Raw genomic sequence first — 18282 nt, forward strand, 5'->3', positions numbered from 1 at the left:
GAACACTTTTATAATGAACTGAAGTGCTAATACAGTATAATTGTGCATTGCAAATAGAAAATTGAAATAAGTTCACATTCATTGTCTGTTTTAATGTTTTTTTTTTTTTAAATTTCAGGGTGCCTATTTTCGTACCTTTTCTAAATTTATACTGTCTTTTTAAGTGCCTATTTTCATCATTTTGGTTCCTATTTCAGAGGTTTTTAGTGCCTGTAAATCCGCACCCTACTAATGACTCAGTTAGGAAAGTGATCGTGTTCAGCTCACAGATGCTATTTCAGCATTGCTTGAACACTTAACTCATCCCAAGTGATGTGCCTTAAATGATGTTCGTTATGTGTGGAAGCATTCACATTTGCTATGGTCGATGGTTTGCTCTTTCCAGAAAAGGAAGACATTTACAGAATTCTAAAAAATAATCCGGACAGACACCTAAAAAGGAGGACATGTCCGGATAAAAGAGGACGTCTGGTCACCCTACTTATTCCAAAGTCTTACTTGAATGCATAAGTTTCTTGTGAGATGTGATCTATCCATACCTTTTTTTCAGAAACAATCGACCCCAAAGCTTTCTCAATGTAATCTTTCTCTTCTGGAGATATCCGAGGATGCTGTGCAGGTGTATCAAATACAAGGTACCACCAGCAGACGAACCACGCAATCCCCAAAATCCCAGTTGCATGAAACACTGAAGGCCATCCTAACCAGTCAATCAGGAATCCATACAGAGGGAATGTGATGGCTGCCCCAACAGAACTTCCTAGGAAAATTATGTCAAGAATTACATTTTCTTAGCTTAAATCTTGCACTAACATTAGAAGTAAGATGCTTGACAACATCCATCCTCTATTTCTATCGAATTTCATCCTTGCTATTGGAGAAAAGTTTCCAGCACTTGAGATAAGATGATGGAAAATGATTGAGATAAAAAGAAATTATTATGTTATTCATAATAACTATTAGAAACACATCAAAGTAAAGTTTCTATGTCTAATAAATTACGATTGGGGTGAAATATGCTTCGTTTGCCCCCTCTAGGAAAGAAAACTTTTCTTGCGCCTATTTGGAAAAAAATCTGTGGACGTCTATGTCTGGAACATGCCACTATGAAGAACTAAAGTCCATATAGATGTATCTGATATGTTTAACGTTTATACTTACCCAGATAAGATGTTACAAATTTGCTTCTGTCATTTGGAGGAATCCACTGACCTACCATTGTGTGCATTGCTGGCCATGCCAAACCCTTAAATGAAAAGGAAAGAAACAAAAAGCGGTTCAAAATTATTTTTGGCATTTCCATGGCTTATAAAATGTGTATATGATGTATATTTCACTTTTCTTTTCTGCCACTTTTGGCTAATTGCAAAGATAATGATTAGCGGTTTTATGATGAAATTGATGAATGGACATTCATAAAGAACACCCATGCCCATGCTCAGATCCAAATCTGGGACCTCTGGCATTGTAGCGTGCTGTGTTAACCACTCTGCCACAGAGATCGGCTTAAAATGCGTGAGATAGCCTATATATTATATACACTCGTATGGAGTGGCCGGCATATTCCCCAAACCTTAATCCCATTGAAAACCTTTGGGATGCACTCTTTGCATGTTTACCTCCTCTAGCCAGTCTCAGAGAGTTGGAAACTGGCCTAATGGAGGAATGGCCATTGCTCGCATCTGCGATGGTTGATCACCTCATTTAAAGCATGGAGAATCGTAAAGTTTGTGTAAAGGTCTGGGGTTGTCACATACCATATTAATGTAAGTTTTGTTTGGTTCGTTTGCCTTTAAACATCATTATGTTAATGACCGAAATGTGACGTCATCATATAACTTACGAAAAGTACTTTTTTTCATCTTTCTACACAATTCTTGTTTCCTTTAATGCATAAACACATTTGCTACCTTCATGTGCAATTTTGTGTCAAAGCTTTAATTTTCCATTTTTGTTGATTTTCCATCGCATGCTTAACTTTTGTTTATATAAGTTCCCTAAGATTAGGACACTATGATGTGTTTTCCCCATGATCACTACTGAAGCATGAAAGCATAATTGCATGTAAGGAATCCTCCAACCAATGTAAGGAACACTGTGGTATAACTGAAAGAGTAGGGTAAGGAATTTAGAAACACATTTATTCAAATCCAAGCATGAGCAAAGTGAGAACTAAGAAAGTCTGGAGTACGACAACACCAAGGTTAAATAAATATCAACAAACAAATTTCCAAGAAATATTTAAATGATGAAGTAACATATGCACCATATTATGCTGCATTGTGATAAATTTACTTACATTGATAAGGCCCTGTAAGATGCGTATCACAACAACAACACTGTAGTGAAAATGAGCCGCAGGCGGTATTAGGAATGACAGAAGGCATGGTATCAAATTACTTAGGCCATAGACCATTTTTGTACCAAAGCGTTGAGCAAGAACTCCTCCTGGAATTTGAGTGACCCAGTAAGACCAAAAGAAGGCTCCTAATATCATCTCCTGCACATGCTCATCCCAGTCGAACTTATCCTACAAATAAACAAGTTGGAAGTAACTTGACGTATTCATCAATTCATTTATCAGTTGATTATAATCAATATTATTTAACCTTGTTCTAAAGAAAATACACTAAATATTCACTAAAATAATTATGTTGCATTTTGAGTAAGCTCAAAATGAAATTACTACTAATCTGTATGCATTTTATTAGTAGTGTGTATAATTGTATCTTTGATGATTGATGATTAGATGAAATTGATGAAGATACAATTAGAAAGAAATACCACACCTAATGAAGGACATTGTTTCAAACTGATTGATTTGGTTTATTTTACTTCGCTTTCCTGCCACTTATGACTAATTGCGAAGATGAAGATGAATTATGAAATTGATGAAGGGACAGTCACAAAGAACACCCATGGCCAGGCTAGCACTCCTAATACCATAGTACATTGTGCTAACCACTCTGCCACGGAGGTCAGACATTGTTGGCCAGACCATGAGTCAATCGGTCATATGAGCTTGGCCATTACACCAGCAAAGATATACAAGTAATATATGTGAAAGAATATTATTATTTCTGCTAATCATGAAATATTCTAATTATTTTAAATCTAGCTGGAAAGGACATAGAGACATTTTAGCTTCAATTATTTAATTACAAATAAATGTATGTTATTACTTGTAATGTAAATTCAATCTGCTGTGGATGTTGTTTGTTCTCATTAGAGCCCGGAAGTTCAGGCATTTATTTTCGTTAAAATAGGCAGGCAAAAAAGGCATTTATAATGTGGTAAATAGGCACTAAAATGAAAAAAAAGGCAAAATAAACCGAAAAAAGGCACATTTAGAAGTCGCTTACTTTTATATATAATTTCTGGCAAAATGTTAAAATCTACATTGGGAAGAGCATTTCAATTTTCTCCGTCTTGATTGCACATAACTACAAGGTGCTTTTTAAGTTCTCAACATTCATTGATAGTCGTCTGTCAGAGAGAATGTTTTTCATAATAGAAAATGATCTTTCTACTTCGACAGAAGTTATTGGAGCATACATATAACAAGCTAATGTAGCTGGACTCATTTTGGTAACAGCATTTTCACCTTTTAGAATATCACAAATTGTTTTCAATTGTTTCAAGTCCTCACTACCCGTTAGCACTTTTCCGCAACAGCTGACCCCTTTTCTCCTGGCACTTCCATCATCTGCTGGATAGATTCCTCGAAGATTTTCATGGATGCTATAATTGTAATTGTCTCTGACAATGCACCATAATGTGCAAAAGTAAACTTGAATAGCACAGGAGTTTTTTCACTTTGACGAATTGAAGCCGCTTCATTTTCTGGAAGAGCATCGATCACCTCACTGATTTTTTGAAGGTTGTTAGCATAATATATAGCTGCTGATATCCAGGTTCCCTATCTCGTCAAGACTGGTTGCTGAGGTAAACTAAGCTCAATCGCAACTTCCTGAAATTTTCGGGTTCGAGAGGGAGATTTCAGAAATATTTTCTTTGTGTTCGAAATCAACCTGTCCACTTCAGCAGTCAATCATGCACAAGAAATGTTAACCGAAAGGCAATATCCTGACTCAGCATGAAATACTTTTTCCTCACACTTTTCTCCTTCAGCAATGTTGAAACATGCGTGAGTTCAATATTACTTAAATAAGGCGAAAATTATTCACATAATAAACGGAAGAAAAATAAATGCCAACAACGTTTTTTGGGCGAAAAATAATTTATATACACATTTTTTTTAAAAAAAAATGTCAAATTTCATTGAAAAAGGCAAAAAAAAGGCATTATAATTAAAAATAGGCAGTGGGGTCCCAAATAGGCAAAATGAAAAGGCTTCCAAAACATTCGAAACGACATAAGAAACGTATATCCGGAAAAATTTTATCAATATATGCAGTAGATAAAAAGAGGCATTTTGCCAAACTTCCGAGCTCTAGTTCTCATAAAAGACGTCAAATAAATAATGTTACTACCATGATAGTCAAACTCAATAGCAGCTTGTATAAATTTCTATGTCAAGTCAGCTTTGCTTTACATATTTCAGATGTAACACAAGAGCAACGTGAATTTTGATGAGAGAGTCAATTAATTATGGAATTAGGTGCCATTCCATAAAATGATTTGGAAAATAATGGTAATAGAAAATACTGCTGAACATGTTCAGTGGTTGACTCAATCTAATATCTGAAGTTTTTATTTTCTGTTCTATTCTGTGCCTAGAAATGGATGTTTCTTCATTAATTTCATTTCATCAACATGATTAGTCTAAAGAAGCAGGAAAGTGGTCAAAACGAAAGGAAATACAAGATACATCATAGAATGTTAAATATCAGTAAGAACCAGTGGTGTACACTGAGGCTAAGAGTTGGACTGTGATAGAAGACTATGCCATGCATATGCTGTGTATCTGGGTGCCTAAATAAGTGCTTTAGACACTCACGTTTTGCTCATCCTTGGCATCTTCAAGGAAGCCATGGCAATGACAATGAGCTTGCAAACTAATAAGCAGTTGTTTTTTTGTTGTTTTTTCGATTTTACACCTCCAAACTATAAAACACTTGAAATTCCTGTTTATTTACAATTGTTGTCAACAATGTTGTCAAGCATCAGCTCCCAGACTGTATTTTATGCAGCTCGTGTAGTGTCTTATATTATTAAAAGGTAATTTTGTACAATTTTAAGACCATATTAACTCCATATTTTGGTGAAAATAACTAAATATGTATTTACATATTTAGCACTTTTTTTTTTACATATAAATCAGTTCTCTGCTCATAAGAAATCAAGTTGCAAACTCCAGAATCACCACTGTTCTTGTCATGGATGTCCGGAAGGGGGGCAAGGGGGGCCACGCCCCCGTCCAGGAAAATGAATATCTTCCTATAAAGTATATATATTTCACTCATAATTTCATTTCACTCACAGTAATTTATGTTAAATATGTATTATAGGAGCGTGATAATTTCACACTGAAGCAGTGTTTCTTGAAGGGGCATCACTATTATGGGAAAAAATATGCCCCTGAGAAAAAAATTAACTTGGTTGCCTCTCCCTGGGAAAAAATCCTGAGAACGTCCATGGTTCTTGTCGAAATTGACAAATTTATTCATAATTTCTAATAGATATTTGTTCTATACTTTAGTCTGTGAGGTTCAGGCCTCACAGATAGCATAGCTCGAAAGTTTGAAATTTGAATTTAAATACAATACCATACTCTCAAAATAGCAAACAAGCAACAGTTATTTTTTCCTTGTATTTTTCAATTTAATGTTTCAGACCTTGCACAAAAGTCACTACAACTATGTATGATCTAGACATAAATAATTTTATGCAACCACTTACCTCATCCACCTCGTGCAACACCCCACTTCCGTGATTTTCAACACTTGTTGCAGACTCTTCTCTGACTGGTTGGTAGCATTCACTTTCAGCCCACTCATTTGTAGAATTAATAGGATTATGGCGGCTCTTGACCATGGCAATCACACCAATATTTACATTAATTCTAAGATTGTAGTTCACTATGAACCCAACAAATGTTAACATCCAGAGAACAGATTGCGCTGAAATCAATTCTGAAAATAAGGGAAGATAATTCTTAACCCTCGTGAGGATAGGTTGAATTTATTGAAAATATTGAAGTTTTTTTTATTTTTAAAATACAACTTCTTATGTAATTTTTCACAAGCATAGCCAGCTGGTTAAAATATTTTTTTGGGCGAGACCCTTCACAGCTTCATTTTGGTGGGGGCCCCGGGGCAATTGCCCCTAGGTTAATCCGGCCCTGATAACAGTACATAACATTACTTCAGTTGCAAGAAGTAACTCTGTTACAGTTACAACTAGGAAAGCTTAAAGTCCCTGGTGCAACAGTCCAGAGCTGTTTTTACATTAGGCGACTCATGGTCAGTGCATCGAGTCCCATCGCCGCTGTTCTCTGGCTTTCGAGACGGGGGCTCGATACTTAATCTTTTCAGTAGCTCCCAAATTGTCCTCAAGACACTGGGCCAATGCAGAAATTTTGGAGCTCCCACTGGGAATCGAACCCAGAACTATTCACACCAAATGGGCATCTGACTGCAGTTACAGTGGCGGCGATTAGGTTCCAGAACTGGGGGGGGGGGTCAAGAACAGTTTACTTTCCCTTGATACATAAAGGTTTAGCATAGTGCGTGAGCAAAAGTGGCAAAAAGTAGGGGGGTAACTACCCCCCTCGCCTCCCCTAAACGCCGACACTGAGTACTTACTTTCAAAAGTAGCTAGTTAAGCCCCTGTCACACGGAACTGGATTTCTAGTTGGAATGCCCTAGTTGGCGCTGAACTAACTTTCTAGGTAGCAATCATGGCCGCCTGGCTGACTGCTTGACTGGTTTGGAGGAATAGGACATGTTCTAATACTTGCTTTCCTCGACTGGGTTCTGTGGAACAGCCAATCAGAGCAAAGTTTCGCCATGTGAAGATAATCTGTGAGTGTGCAAAGGAGCGTTTTTGTCTGTGGTTTCCGAGTGTTACTCCAGCAATGTATAACGTATACAGCATGAAAGGCGCGTTGAGTTACACCATCTATGCCGAGTGCACGGTGTTTACATTTGAAACAACTAAAATATTCTTCCATACGTGTACAGTAAACTTTGTAAAGTATGTATTTAAGCAGCGCCATTGTTTTGTACCTAATAACGTTTTATACGAAACGTTATTCCTCTCGGTCGAATAGTTATCGGCTTTTAAAAATGTGAAGTGATGCATCGTTTACTTCTCACGCGGCCGCCATTACAACTTCCCTCGTATGGGAACAAAAGTCTATCGACAAGTACGCTGATAAGTATCGTGTGAGGCGAAAACTAGCAAGTTGATAGCAAGTCCAGCGCCAACTAGGGCATACCTACTGGAAATCCAGTTTCGTGTGATGCGGGCTTGATATTTACCACTCCTCAACAAAGTAAATGTTACTTCCAAACATTTTTGAGTAATTCTGATATAGGGTCACACTCAAAAATTCACACACACATCGTATATTTGTGTGTGTATGGGGATTGAACTTTGTACCCCCCTTCCCCCAACAGTGCTCCAAGTGAGTGGAGTAGATAGTTTCCCCCATTGTCTCATTGTCACCATGTTAAACCATAGGAGCATCCTCGAAGTCAACCCCAAGGCTCGGCAAAACATCTCCCCAGCTAACATTTTTCCACCTCAGGTGCTGCGGCCCAATCCCCGCCCAAATCAAAAACGTCACTGTTGTTTAATCGGATTACAGTTATACAGATTGGAGATTAACTTGTATTTTGCGACCTGGAGGGGGTGGCTTCCCCTAGCTTGCTTTTTTTTGCACTCTGAGAACTGGCTTCGATCCTCGTGAATCAATCCAGTGAAATATGACCACCTGGAAATATGACCTTTAGTCCGGGTTTCAAATGCGATAACAGGAAATGAGTGAATATCCAACCTTACTGTTTCCCATTATTTTTCTTACATTTTGTGCAGTTAGTGTACTGAAATTCATAGTTATTGTATTTTGTTACACATTCCGTTAAAAAAAGGGTTTAAAAGTTAGGGTCAAATTTTACTAATAAAGTTTATATTGTGTAACCTCTCACAAAGAAAACTATAGATATATTTTGAGAGCTGTGGATCCATTTATTCTTTGCAGTAAATGGTAGAATAGAAAAATACTACAACCTGGTTCCCCTGTTATACACTAAACTTTTTTTCGATCTAACGTTTAATCCTGGTAAGGAAGCAAAATTAATTACCATTATTCACTATTTAAATTAGATATTTGTAGGATTTCGGGGAGGAGGGCTTGAGCCCCCTTAGCCCTCCCCCTGTTTACGTGCCTGTTAAGAAGTATACTGAAGTGGAAATATTCTGATGGATTGTAATTTTTCGGTGTCCCAAATGGAACATGGCAATGAAAATCTGCACTTACAAGTTAATTTCCTCTGACCAATATCATTAATTAAAGCATTCCAGTAGATCCAATGGTTGGCAAAAACTAAATTTGCCTTTTAAAAAACGAATTTACGGAGCAGCTGGCTCACGACTATTGAGAACCACTGCTGTAGTCTGTGGAAAAGCATTCACTGCGCATGCGCAACCACGAGGCAGCAAGCACGATACATGATATTGCAAAAACGGTCCGGTACGTGCATAACAGCACAAATAGCAGCTTGCCGTGAAGCTTCGGTATGAATATTGCATTTATTTCTGAAGGTTCGTTTCGAAATGCCACGTGGCGCTTCGATACGAAAGCTCCCTAAACTAAGATTTTTTAACAATATCTAGCGTCGCTTTTCTGCCACTTTTGGCTAATCAAGGCGATGAGAATAAATGAAGATTTGATGACATTGATGAAAGCCACTCGCAAGGGACATCCACGGTCAGGCAGGGACTCGAACCCAGGATCGAAAGTAGACAGACCCTTTAACGTGCTCGGCCAACGAACCGGCCAATAACAGGCCCGTAGCTAGTGAAAAATAAAGAAGACATTCCTACCTGGAATTCTCACTAATCTTTACAATTATATCATGTGTTACTAGGGTGTATGGGATTCCGTACAATGTCGTATCAGGATTGGGAGGAAAATTCCCGTCCAGATTTCAGACTTCGGGAAATGATTTTGCAATTTTCAGTATCTATCTAGAACAGTTGTGACAGTTTGAGTAGTCTTGTATTAAAGGTGCCTAATGTGTTTGGATGTCTTTCTTGGATCTGTTGCTATGAACTTTGAACTGCTTAAATATTTGTTTCCCAAGTCTACCTTTTGATAATAGTGATTCATGTGGCAAGAAAGAGGGCGTGGATATTCGATTTTTGTTACTTAGCGTTGCTTTTCTGCCACTTTTAGCTAATTGCAACAATGAGTGATGACGTGAAATTGATGAAGAGACACTCATAAACAGTGCCGCAACCACAGGGGGCATGGGCATTCCCCCCCCCCCCCCGACCTTAGACGGAACTCCATTCTAGGGGAAGCAAACATTGAAGTATAAAAACAAGACTAGGAGAATCTAAGAATAGCAGGACAATTGGGTACTCATGATGGAATTAGTTTCTATGTGTTCCATGCATTTTTCTTCCAGACGGCCAAGGGCACTTGCAACGGGCACAGAGGGACAATTGCCCCCTCGATTTCAAATTTTATACTAATAAAAATACAGTTCGTAAAATTTTCAGAGCCATAGCTACGGGGCGGCGGGAGTCGGCCCTGGGAGCCAAACAATCTATATTTAAAAAAATGTCAAATAGAATATCATGGCGCCCCGTAAAATTATCTCCGCCCTATTAAAACAATTTATTTCTATGAAACTTAATATGAAATATTAATGATGACACTGTAATCCAAGAACTCATTGATCAATCAAGGGATTCCTATTTGTTTGTCAGGTGTCAAAACATGTATTTCAACTATGATATAATACAATTTACACACTATTTTGCAAAATGGTTAACGTAACCAGCAGGCAAGCATTGTCTGTAGTGATGCAAGAGTCTCCCCTATGAAGGAAATAGTCTGTGGGGAACTAAGGGACCCATGTTTTAATGTTTTAGCAAGTACAAAAAATGTATTACAAATTTTTACACAAGTCATCAAAGTGTAGATAATATGTAACCATTATTATTTAATTAATTCGATTCTTCTTGCATAACACAACACAATGGTGTTTTTGGATTCTCGTTAGATTCCTTTGTGCGTAAAAATCTTGCATACTGGAAACTAGAGGGAATCATTATGAAGCACGATTTATAAAGGGTTCCCTTAATCAGTTCTGCAGAGGGGCCCAAAGCTGTTGGTACATATTAATCGTCCATTAACATTATCGAACTGTAAATATCAAGTAGATCAGTCCCTATTAGCCTTTTTATATTAAACTTTATATTCTTTGGCAATCTGGAAAGGTCATTATCGAAATATTGCTATTTGATGTTGCTCGAAGTTTTTTTTTTTTTTTTTTTTTTTTTTGCAGTTTCTGTTATTTATCTCTTTTGGGGGAGGGGTCAAGTGCCTCTGTGTACCCTGCTATATCTGCCAACTCGACACAATATATTAAAAATTTGCCCCCTCTAGGATTGACTTCGCCCCCCTCCCCCTACAAAGAATTCCTGGCTACGGGCCTGCCAATAAAACGTCAAATACTATAAGAAAAACTAACGATAACATAACTCTACACTGGCATCTAAAATTAAAGAACGGAAACAGTGTCTGAATTAATTAACCTTCATGAATATAAGAGAGAGCCAGTGATGCTAACTTAATATGGGCCTATGGGCTCTGCTCCACCCAATAATTTGCCTGTTATTATGTTTTATTTTAGAAATAAGAAAAAGTTACCGCGCTTAAAAAAACAAAATGTTTCATCATTATATACCTAAAGAATTGTGACAACCTAATTACTACGTCGTCTCTTTGTAATCAACGGGTCTTGGGTTCGATACCTCGTGGAGACACATCTCACGGATCACACTTTAAACTGTAGGTCCAGTCCCGATTAGCCTATCTGCGCATAAAATGGACTTTGAACAACAATTCAATCAATCAGTCAATGCAATGTGGTACTTTTCATTGTCCTATATTACACTAATCGAACAGTCACGTGGGCGTCCGGAAGGGGGGCAAGAGAGGGCGTGTTCCCCCCCCCCCGGAAGATGAAAGTCAACCAAAAATTATATATTTTTCACATATAATTTCATTTCAGCCACAATAATATGTGTTAATTATTTCATGAATATGACAAATTGAAATTTAAGCAATGTTTTTTGAGGGAACAACACTATTATTAGGGAAAATGTGCCTTGTTTGCCCCCCTGACAAAATAACTTCCTTTCCCCTCCCTGGAAAAAATCCTGCGGACGTCCATGAATAGTCACATCGTTATTAGGAGGGTAATAGAGGATAAGGGTTTGTAACCAGGAAGGGGATCTATATGCACTAAAAACTCTGAAAATAGGAGGGGAAATACCGAAAATACAAAATAGACACTAGAATTTATAAACATCGACAGATTTCTCGTCAATTTTCCACATTCTTTTTTTTTAACCCGTGGCACAACAGTCCGTGAGTGCCAGGGCATACCTACCGACTGCCGGCCTCACTTCAACCTGCCGAGGTGGAAGATTACACAACCAGTGACGGAACCCCCAGTCGTTGTTGTAAGTTTCCATGACCGGATTACGTTCCTCATTTGCGTAGCTCCCCAATTTCCTCACGACGGTAATTTCCCACGTTAGACATTCAAGAAGCAGGTGTCTTCGAAATAGGCACTTACAGCTAAAATAGGCACAAACAGCAACTATAAAATTCATGTATTTCTCTCAGGAATGGCCTGAAACTGTTTTTAAACGTGAAAGCTTACATTTTCAGAAGCAACAATACTGGAATTTTAGGGTAAATACCACATATTATTGCATAAAATTATTAAACAAATCTCGGAGTTCAGCTTAGCCAATATTTTACAAAAGTACACGTGCACTGGGGACAACAACTTAAAAAAACACACATTCATCCAACCCAAGAGAGACCATCAGTCCGCCACTGTCGAAACCAGAAAGATACATGTAAGATAATCTAACTTACCCGAGAGCCCCATATCTAGAGAATTATTGATTGAAATGGTCTCATTCAAGAACTGATTCACGTATTCGTAACAGATAGGTCTACTCAGTCACTTGCACAGATCCAGGAAACCTTGCAAGGTATTCGCAGAGAACTATTCCTATTACCTATTTCCAAGTAAAGTCCAGAGGTGAACATCATAAACAATCATAATTTATTATCTCGCATGTCTTTTCAAGAGTTCCTCGTAATCCCCGTGCAAATGGAAAGATATTTACAAAGTGAATTAAGTAGTTAGTCTGCCACTTCTTCAGCGCCTTAGGAATGGGCTTAGAGAAGGCCGTTCTAAACAGGAAACGAAAGAAAATCCTGTTCATTTTTTTATTGTGCAACAGGAGCCAGGGGAGGCTTATTTTGTCCCAAAGTCACGTGATAATGTTTGCTCATACGGCGACTTGGGAATGGCAGTCTATTTTATGCATAGATGGGTTAATCGGGATTGGACCTACAGTAGCAGTACGACGCCAGGAGTTCCGGGTTCGAATCCTGGCCTCGGCCTGGATGTTTGCGAGTGTCAAATCATCAATTTCATCATATCCTCACTCATCCCCATGTTTGCAGTTAACCAAAAGTGGCACAAAGGCGAAGTAGAATAAAGCAAATCAAATCAGAAGTGCGATCAGAATCACTAGGTGCCTCCACCAGGGATTGAACAAGGGTCCCCTACACTAGCGTACGAAGAGGTTTTTATTTTTCGGAGGGGACTGGAATTGTAAATATGAGTGATACATAGCTGTTCTCTACGGGGACGACAACAATATATTTCGTAAATAACATTGCTAACCTTCGTTTTGAAAGCTGTTGAAAGACAAAAATGGTAGCCGGGGGTCATTTTAATTGGAAATTACATTCACTACTTTGGGTTTTCTTCAGTTCTTGAATTATGAAGTTCTCAAAATTTCTGGAGGGGCTGTAGCCCAATCAGCTCCCCCTCTGCGTACGCCAGTGGTCTCCCCTGATTACAAGGCGGCGACGATACCACTACGCCAACGCGGAGGCCGTGTAGTTAGCGCTTGGCAATTCCTTAGGAAGTGCTGATCGAGACGTTGGGGTGTCAAAGGGGGTTGGTGGGGTTTCTTAACACACCTTCCTTTGCCCAAGCATTCCATTTCCCGAGCTGGCAACCACCTGGAAAGATGGCCTTTCTTTTGGAGTTCACCAGATAAACAATCTCTGGCCCAATTTTTCTAAAAATGTAACCTCGAGGGTAGGAAACGATGGCAAAATGAGGGTTCACTGCTGAAGACTGTATACGTAACGCTAGGGTTGTTAAACGTCCAGGAATTTTAAATAAATTCAATTCCGGTCCATGAGGAAAAATCAGCAAGCGTAAATGGGTTCTGGACGGTAAAGAACCTTTTTATCTGTAAAGTACAGCGTGTCCACAATGAGACTCCAACATTTTGAAAGTCTATAACTTTTTGATTTTAAATTGTACAGCTGTGATTCCGGAAGCAGCAGAAGCAGAAACTCAAAAAGTTTATGTGGTAACGTTTTAGTGCGCGGAATAGCCGTAGTGGCGCTGCAGCACTCGATTGTTTGAAAATGGAGATTCTAAACGAGCGTGCACAGGTTCATTCGAAAGGAGTCCACAGATGTCAGTAAGACAAGCAGTGAAGAACTGTGTGAACTGTCGACCGTTTCATACCAAGTTCTCTCGCTGCTTGTCTTACTGACGTCTGTGGACTCCTTTCGAATGACCTCCGCACATTTTCTACAACCTGTTCCTGGATTCTGGGTTTACCACCACAGTGTCCTTTCAAAACATTGCCGGTCGCCAAAAACTGATCACACCACTTCTTTCTAGTCGTGAATGTCGGAGGATCCTTATTGTACACACGACGAAAGTTTCGTTGCACTTGAATAAGTAATTTCGTTTCTGCACACCACCACACAACCTGTGCACTCTCGTTTGGAATCTCCATATTCAAACAATCGATTGCTGCAGCGCCACTACGGCTATTACGCGCACTAAAACGTTACCACATAAACTTTTTGAGTTTCTGCTTCTGCTGCTTCCGGAATCACAGCTGTACAATTTAAAATCAAAAAGTTATAGACTTTCAAAATGTTGGAGTCTCATTGTGGACACGCTGTATTTCAATTCGGTCCAGGAACTTATTTCCGAATCAATTTCAATAAGGTCCGGGAACCTATTTTTCGGAAGAACTTAAATACGGTCCAGGAACATTTTTATCAATGAAACAATACGCAACTTGGACCAAATTTAAATTGTGCGAGAAAAAAAGTTCCGGTCCTGTTGCTGCGGAACCCAATAGAACCCATTAGAATTTATGCGTTCCTGGGTTCCGCCCTTTCGAAAATCTTGGGCACGCCACTGCTATGTACTTACCACAAGCTCCACACTCCATCTCTTATATACGACGTCGGCTCTGCAGGGAATCTAAATTGGTCTCCTTTCAAATTTTCTCAGTTGGGTTGCGGCGTTGCACTGTCTTGCCCATCTGTCGCTTGTACCACGTTTGTCAAATTGGTGATGAATGTCGGTCTGTTCAGTCACTAGAGTTCAGAAGGAGATTAATGGAAAAGCGTTGTGCGATTATCGCATTGAACTCGCTCCATTGTAACATTAGAAGGTTCGAATTATTCAATTCTTGCAGCACAAACCAGGAACAAAGCCTGGAAAATCTTCCGACCAGGAACACAGGCTTTGCCCATCACTTCAAAGACAGGCCGCAACCAGAATTTTATTTCGCAGGGGGGGGGGGCGCTCATCCCTCATCAGCCATCTAAAGGAGAAAATGTGAGGGGTGGCCCTGAAGATGAATGTCTCGGTATGTTACAAGTTATTATACAATATGTTTAATCCTGCTAAGGAAGTAAAAATAATGATCACTGTACACTATTTAAATTAAATATTTGTATTATTTCGGGGCAGGGGGTCTTCAGCCCACCGAGCTCTCCTCCCTGGTTGCGTGCCTGTTTTTTTATATATATATATATATATCCACAACTTCCACCCCTCTCATGTCCTACATAAATTTTCGTGACAAGCAAAAACATTTTTCACAAAGCTCTAATTTATGGCAGAGTGGGTAGCACAGCGTGCGACGATGTCAGGGGTCCCAGGTTCCAATCATGGCCTATGCATGGGTGCTTTTTATGTGTCTCTTCACCAATTTCATCATATCATCACTCATCCTCATCGCCGCGATTCACAAAGAACACATATGACCAGGCCGGGATTTCAACCCGGGACCAATGGCATCATGGCGTGCTGTGCACTTTGCCTTGAAAAGCATATGAGACACAATTCAACATATTGGTAGCAGTGGCGTGGCGTGGGAGTTTTAAAAATGTTACCGGTTATCAGTAGGACATTTAAGGGAGGAGACGTAAGACTTGGGGGCCTCCCCACCTCATGCCCTTCCCCCCCTCCATGTCTTCCAAGTAGTTCGTATAATATTATTCTGGTACGACTGAAATTCGATACTAGATTTTGGTAAAGTTATTAATCAGGGAAAATAATGTTGGCTTAAGCACAAGTGAAAGATCGCACAATTACACACACTGTTCAGAAAGGACGAATCCGCCACCTCGAAACTAGGAGCAAGTGAAAACAACACAAAGACGAAAGACACCACTCACAAAACTCGCACTGCACAGTCCCTCCCGCCAACAGTTGTTTACTTTTGTAACACGTGACGCATCCCATCTTCCTTGCCCCCTCCCCTCTCAGCATCGGCGCTTCCCCGACAGCCAATGTTTCTCTAAATCCACTGAAATCTCATTTCTGACACCACTACCATTTCGTATATTTGACGCCCTTTGCTATCTTTAAGGCTTTCGCTTTATAGGATAATCGTGACGATGTGGACGGATGGTGAATTATTGAAATAAAATTATTACTTCTTTGTGTATGTAATTATTAACTTTTATAATTATGTAATTAAAATAATAACAACAAACACTGAAATAACCATTTCTTGCTGAGGATTCGAACCTGCGACACGTGACACTTCAGAGCATGCTAAGATAACAACCGGGAAAATTATGCTTGTAAGTAATGTTTTCATCCAAAAACAGTTCTGCTACCTTTTAGGACAGCGGACCCCTTGATAATACCCATCCCTCTCCTCTCCTTCTCGCCCATGATGTCGAAGAAGGACAAAGAGGACTTTCGTAATCGCTGATATTTAGAGTAAATACAAAATATCACTTGGTAGTTTGCTTTTCCCCCAGTGTGATTTGATTTTTTTTTTAATTTTGATTTGGCGTTTTATATCCACTTTATGCACAGTAAGGCTAATCGGGACTGGACCTACAGTTTAAAGTGGGATCCGAACCACTTGTGCCTCCACCGGGTATGCAAACCGGGACACCTTGATTACAAGGCGGCGACGATACTACTGCGCCATCTTTCTCCAGTGTGAGTGGACACCTTCAGAGTAAGATAGACCCGATTAGGCGACTTAGCTCTTTTCTGTCAATTGAATATGGCAACACTGATCTGTATCCGGTAAGGATAACTGGCAACTGAAGCGGCTAAACAGGCATGGCAATAACCAGGGAACGGAACTTTCTGTGCTAAAAAACTCAGAAATATTTATTTTTTTATGTGTCAAAGTGTCATAAATGTTGAAAATGTGTGATGAAAACAGAAAAATATGTGACAAAAATAAAAAAAATAATTAAAAAACATTTGGTAAGAAAAACAAAATATTACATGCATTTTAAACACCTGAAATCAGTTTCTAAATGCTTACCTCTTAGCGAGCTATTTTTTTTTTTTTTGAAGAGTTGCAGTGGATCACCATAGTTTTTTTTTTTTCAAATTCTCCATTGTAAATCTGTGACGATTATCTCTAAAAAGCATCTTATATTGTGAGAAAGATCGCTTCACGTCACAAGAAACAATTCTTGCATTTTTGACAATAGGATCGTAGGCGAAGCGCCAGAAGTCTGCCAGAGAGCGTGTTCAAAGACATAACAAACCTAACACTCTCGATATGAAAGAGGTGCGGAGAATAAACATTTTTCCTTCGAGGATTTAGAGGTAGCTGAAGTCAATGAGCGATTTTATGTATTTAAAATGAAAATTCGCAAAATATGGAGGGTATCGGTAACCTCAGGAGGGTAACGGAACAGTCCTCCTCTTCGGTTTTGCCAGTGTCAGAAAAAATGTCAGTCTGCAATATTTACTTTAAGACAATAATACCAGTTTATGTATGTAATAATATTTTAAGACAGGTTCTTCAATTCTTTATATTTTGCTGTTACCTGCGGTAACACGCCTCTGATTAGTAGGTACATAGACGTTAAAAATATTTTTTTTAAAATTTACCTATCTATTTGATTTGCAGCCAGAAGCACAACTGCAATGTATATGTTTAAACAAAAATTGTCATTCAAACAGTGCTGAATTTTGAAAAGGGTGGGGGTTATGTATGCTTTTTTTATAGTCAATTTTCATTTTGTATCTATTCCTGTCTTTGACATTCTCTTTTTTTTGGAATACTTGCCCAAGGGGTGCAGTGGCGTGGCCAGGAATTTTGAAAGGGAGGGGTTATGTACACTTTTTCTGGTAGTCAGCCAACATTTCGCCATCTTTTCCTACCTTTAACGTTCTTTTTTTTAAGAATACTGGGCCCACCAACCCCACCTTGGGCACGCCACTGAAGGGGTGCGTTAAGACCCCACAAACCTCCCTTGGGCATGCCACTGCATTCAACTGAACAGTAAAAATCTTTGACCATTGCACAATTTTTTTGGCAAATAATTTTCAAGGCACAAATGCCCCCTTGCCCTCCACTGGATACACCCATGGATCAGAGTTCCAAAATTTCGAACTTTCTCATGTCACATTTTCCTCAGGATGGCCCTGTAATCAACATTTTGTTTTAAATGTCCGAATTCAAGAAGAGGCCCAGACGGGCACGTATCTAGAAGTTTATTTTGGGATAGGGGGGTTCAAACTTGCAAGTGTCTCAGTAATATTATTATTACTAATAATAATAATGATTAAATTATAACTATATTAAATTAAATTAAAATATTAAAAATATGTAAATTTATTAATATTGTATTATTATTATTACATAAATGAACCTCTCCCAATGTAGTGGAATCACTAGCAAAAGAGCCTGCGCAGACCCGTGACTCATGTGCATCCTCTTCTCATGTGGGGGGAG

General features: G+C 38.9%; 1 protein-coding gene across 1 annotated transcript in view; it reads right to left on the reverse strand.

Annotated features, from left to right (window-relative positions):
• LOC146003520 (sialin-like) overlaps window positions 1-12214 on the reverse strand; it is a 33751-nt gene extending 21537 nt beyond the window's left edge. Inside the window, exons 1-5 of the mRNA XM_083141807.1 lie at window positions 12092-12214; window positions 5863-6095; window positions 2300-2530; window positions 1162-1246; window positions 540-760 (exon numbers count right to left, since the gene is read on the reverse strand). Of these exons, the coding sequence (XP_082997933.1) occupies window positions 540-760; window positions 1162-1246; window positions 2300-2530; window positions 5863-6095; window positions 12092-12104 (783 nt within the window). The 5' untranslated portion in view covers window positions 12105-12214. The remainder of the gene's footprint in view (window positions 1-539; window positions 761-1161; window positions 1247-2299; window positions 2531-5862; window positions 6096-12091) is intronic.
• Between the last annotated feature and the right edge of the window lie 6068 nt (window positions 12215-18282).

This window comes from Lepisma saccharinum, chromosome 20, assembly GCF_977018435.1.
Source record: "Lepisma saccharinum chromosome 20, izLepSacc3.1, whole genome shotgun sequence".
NCBI classification, from domain to species: Eukaryota; Metazoa; Arthropoda; class Insecta; order Zygentoma; family Lepismatidae; genus Lepisma; species Lepisma saccharinum.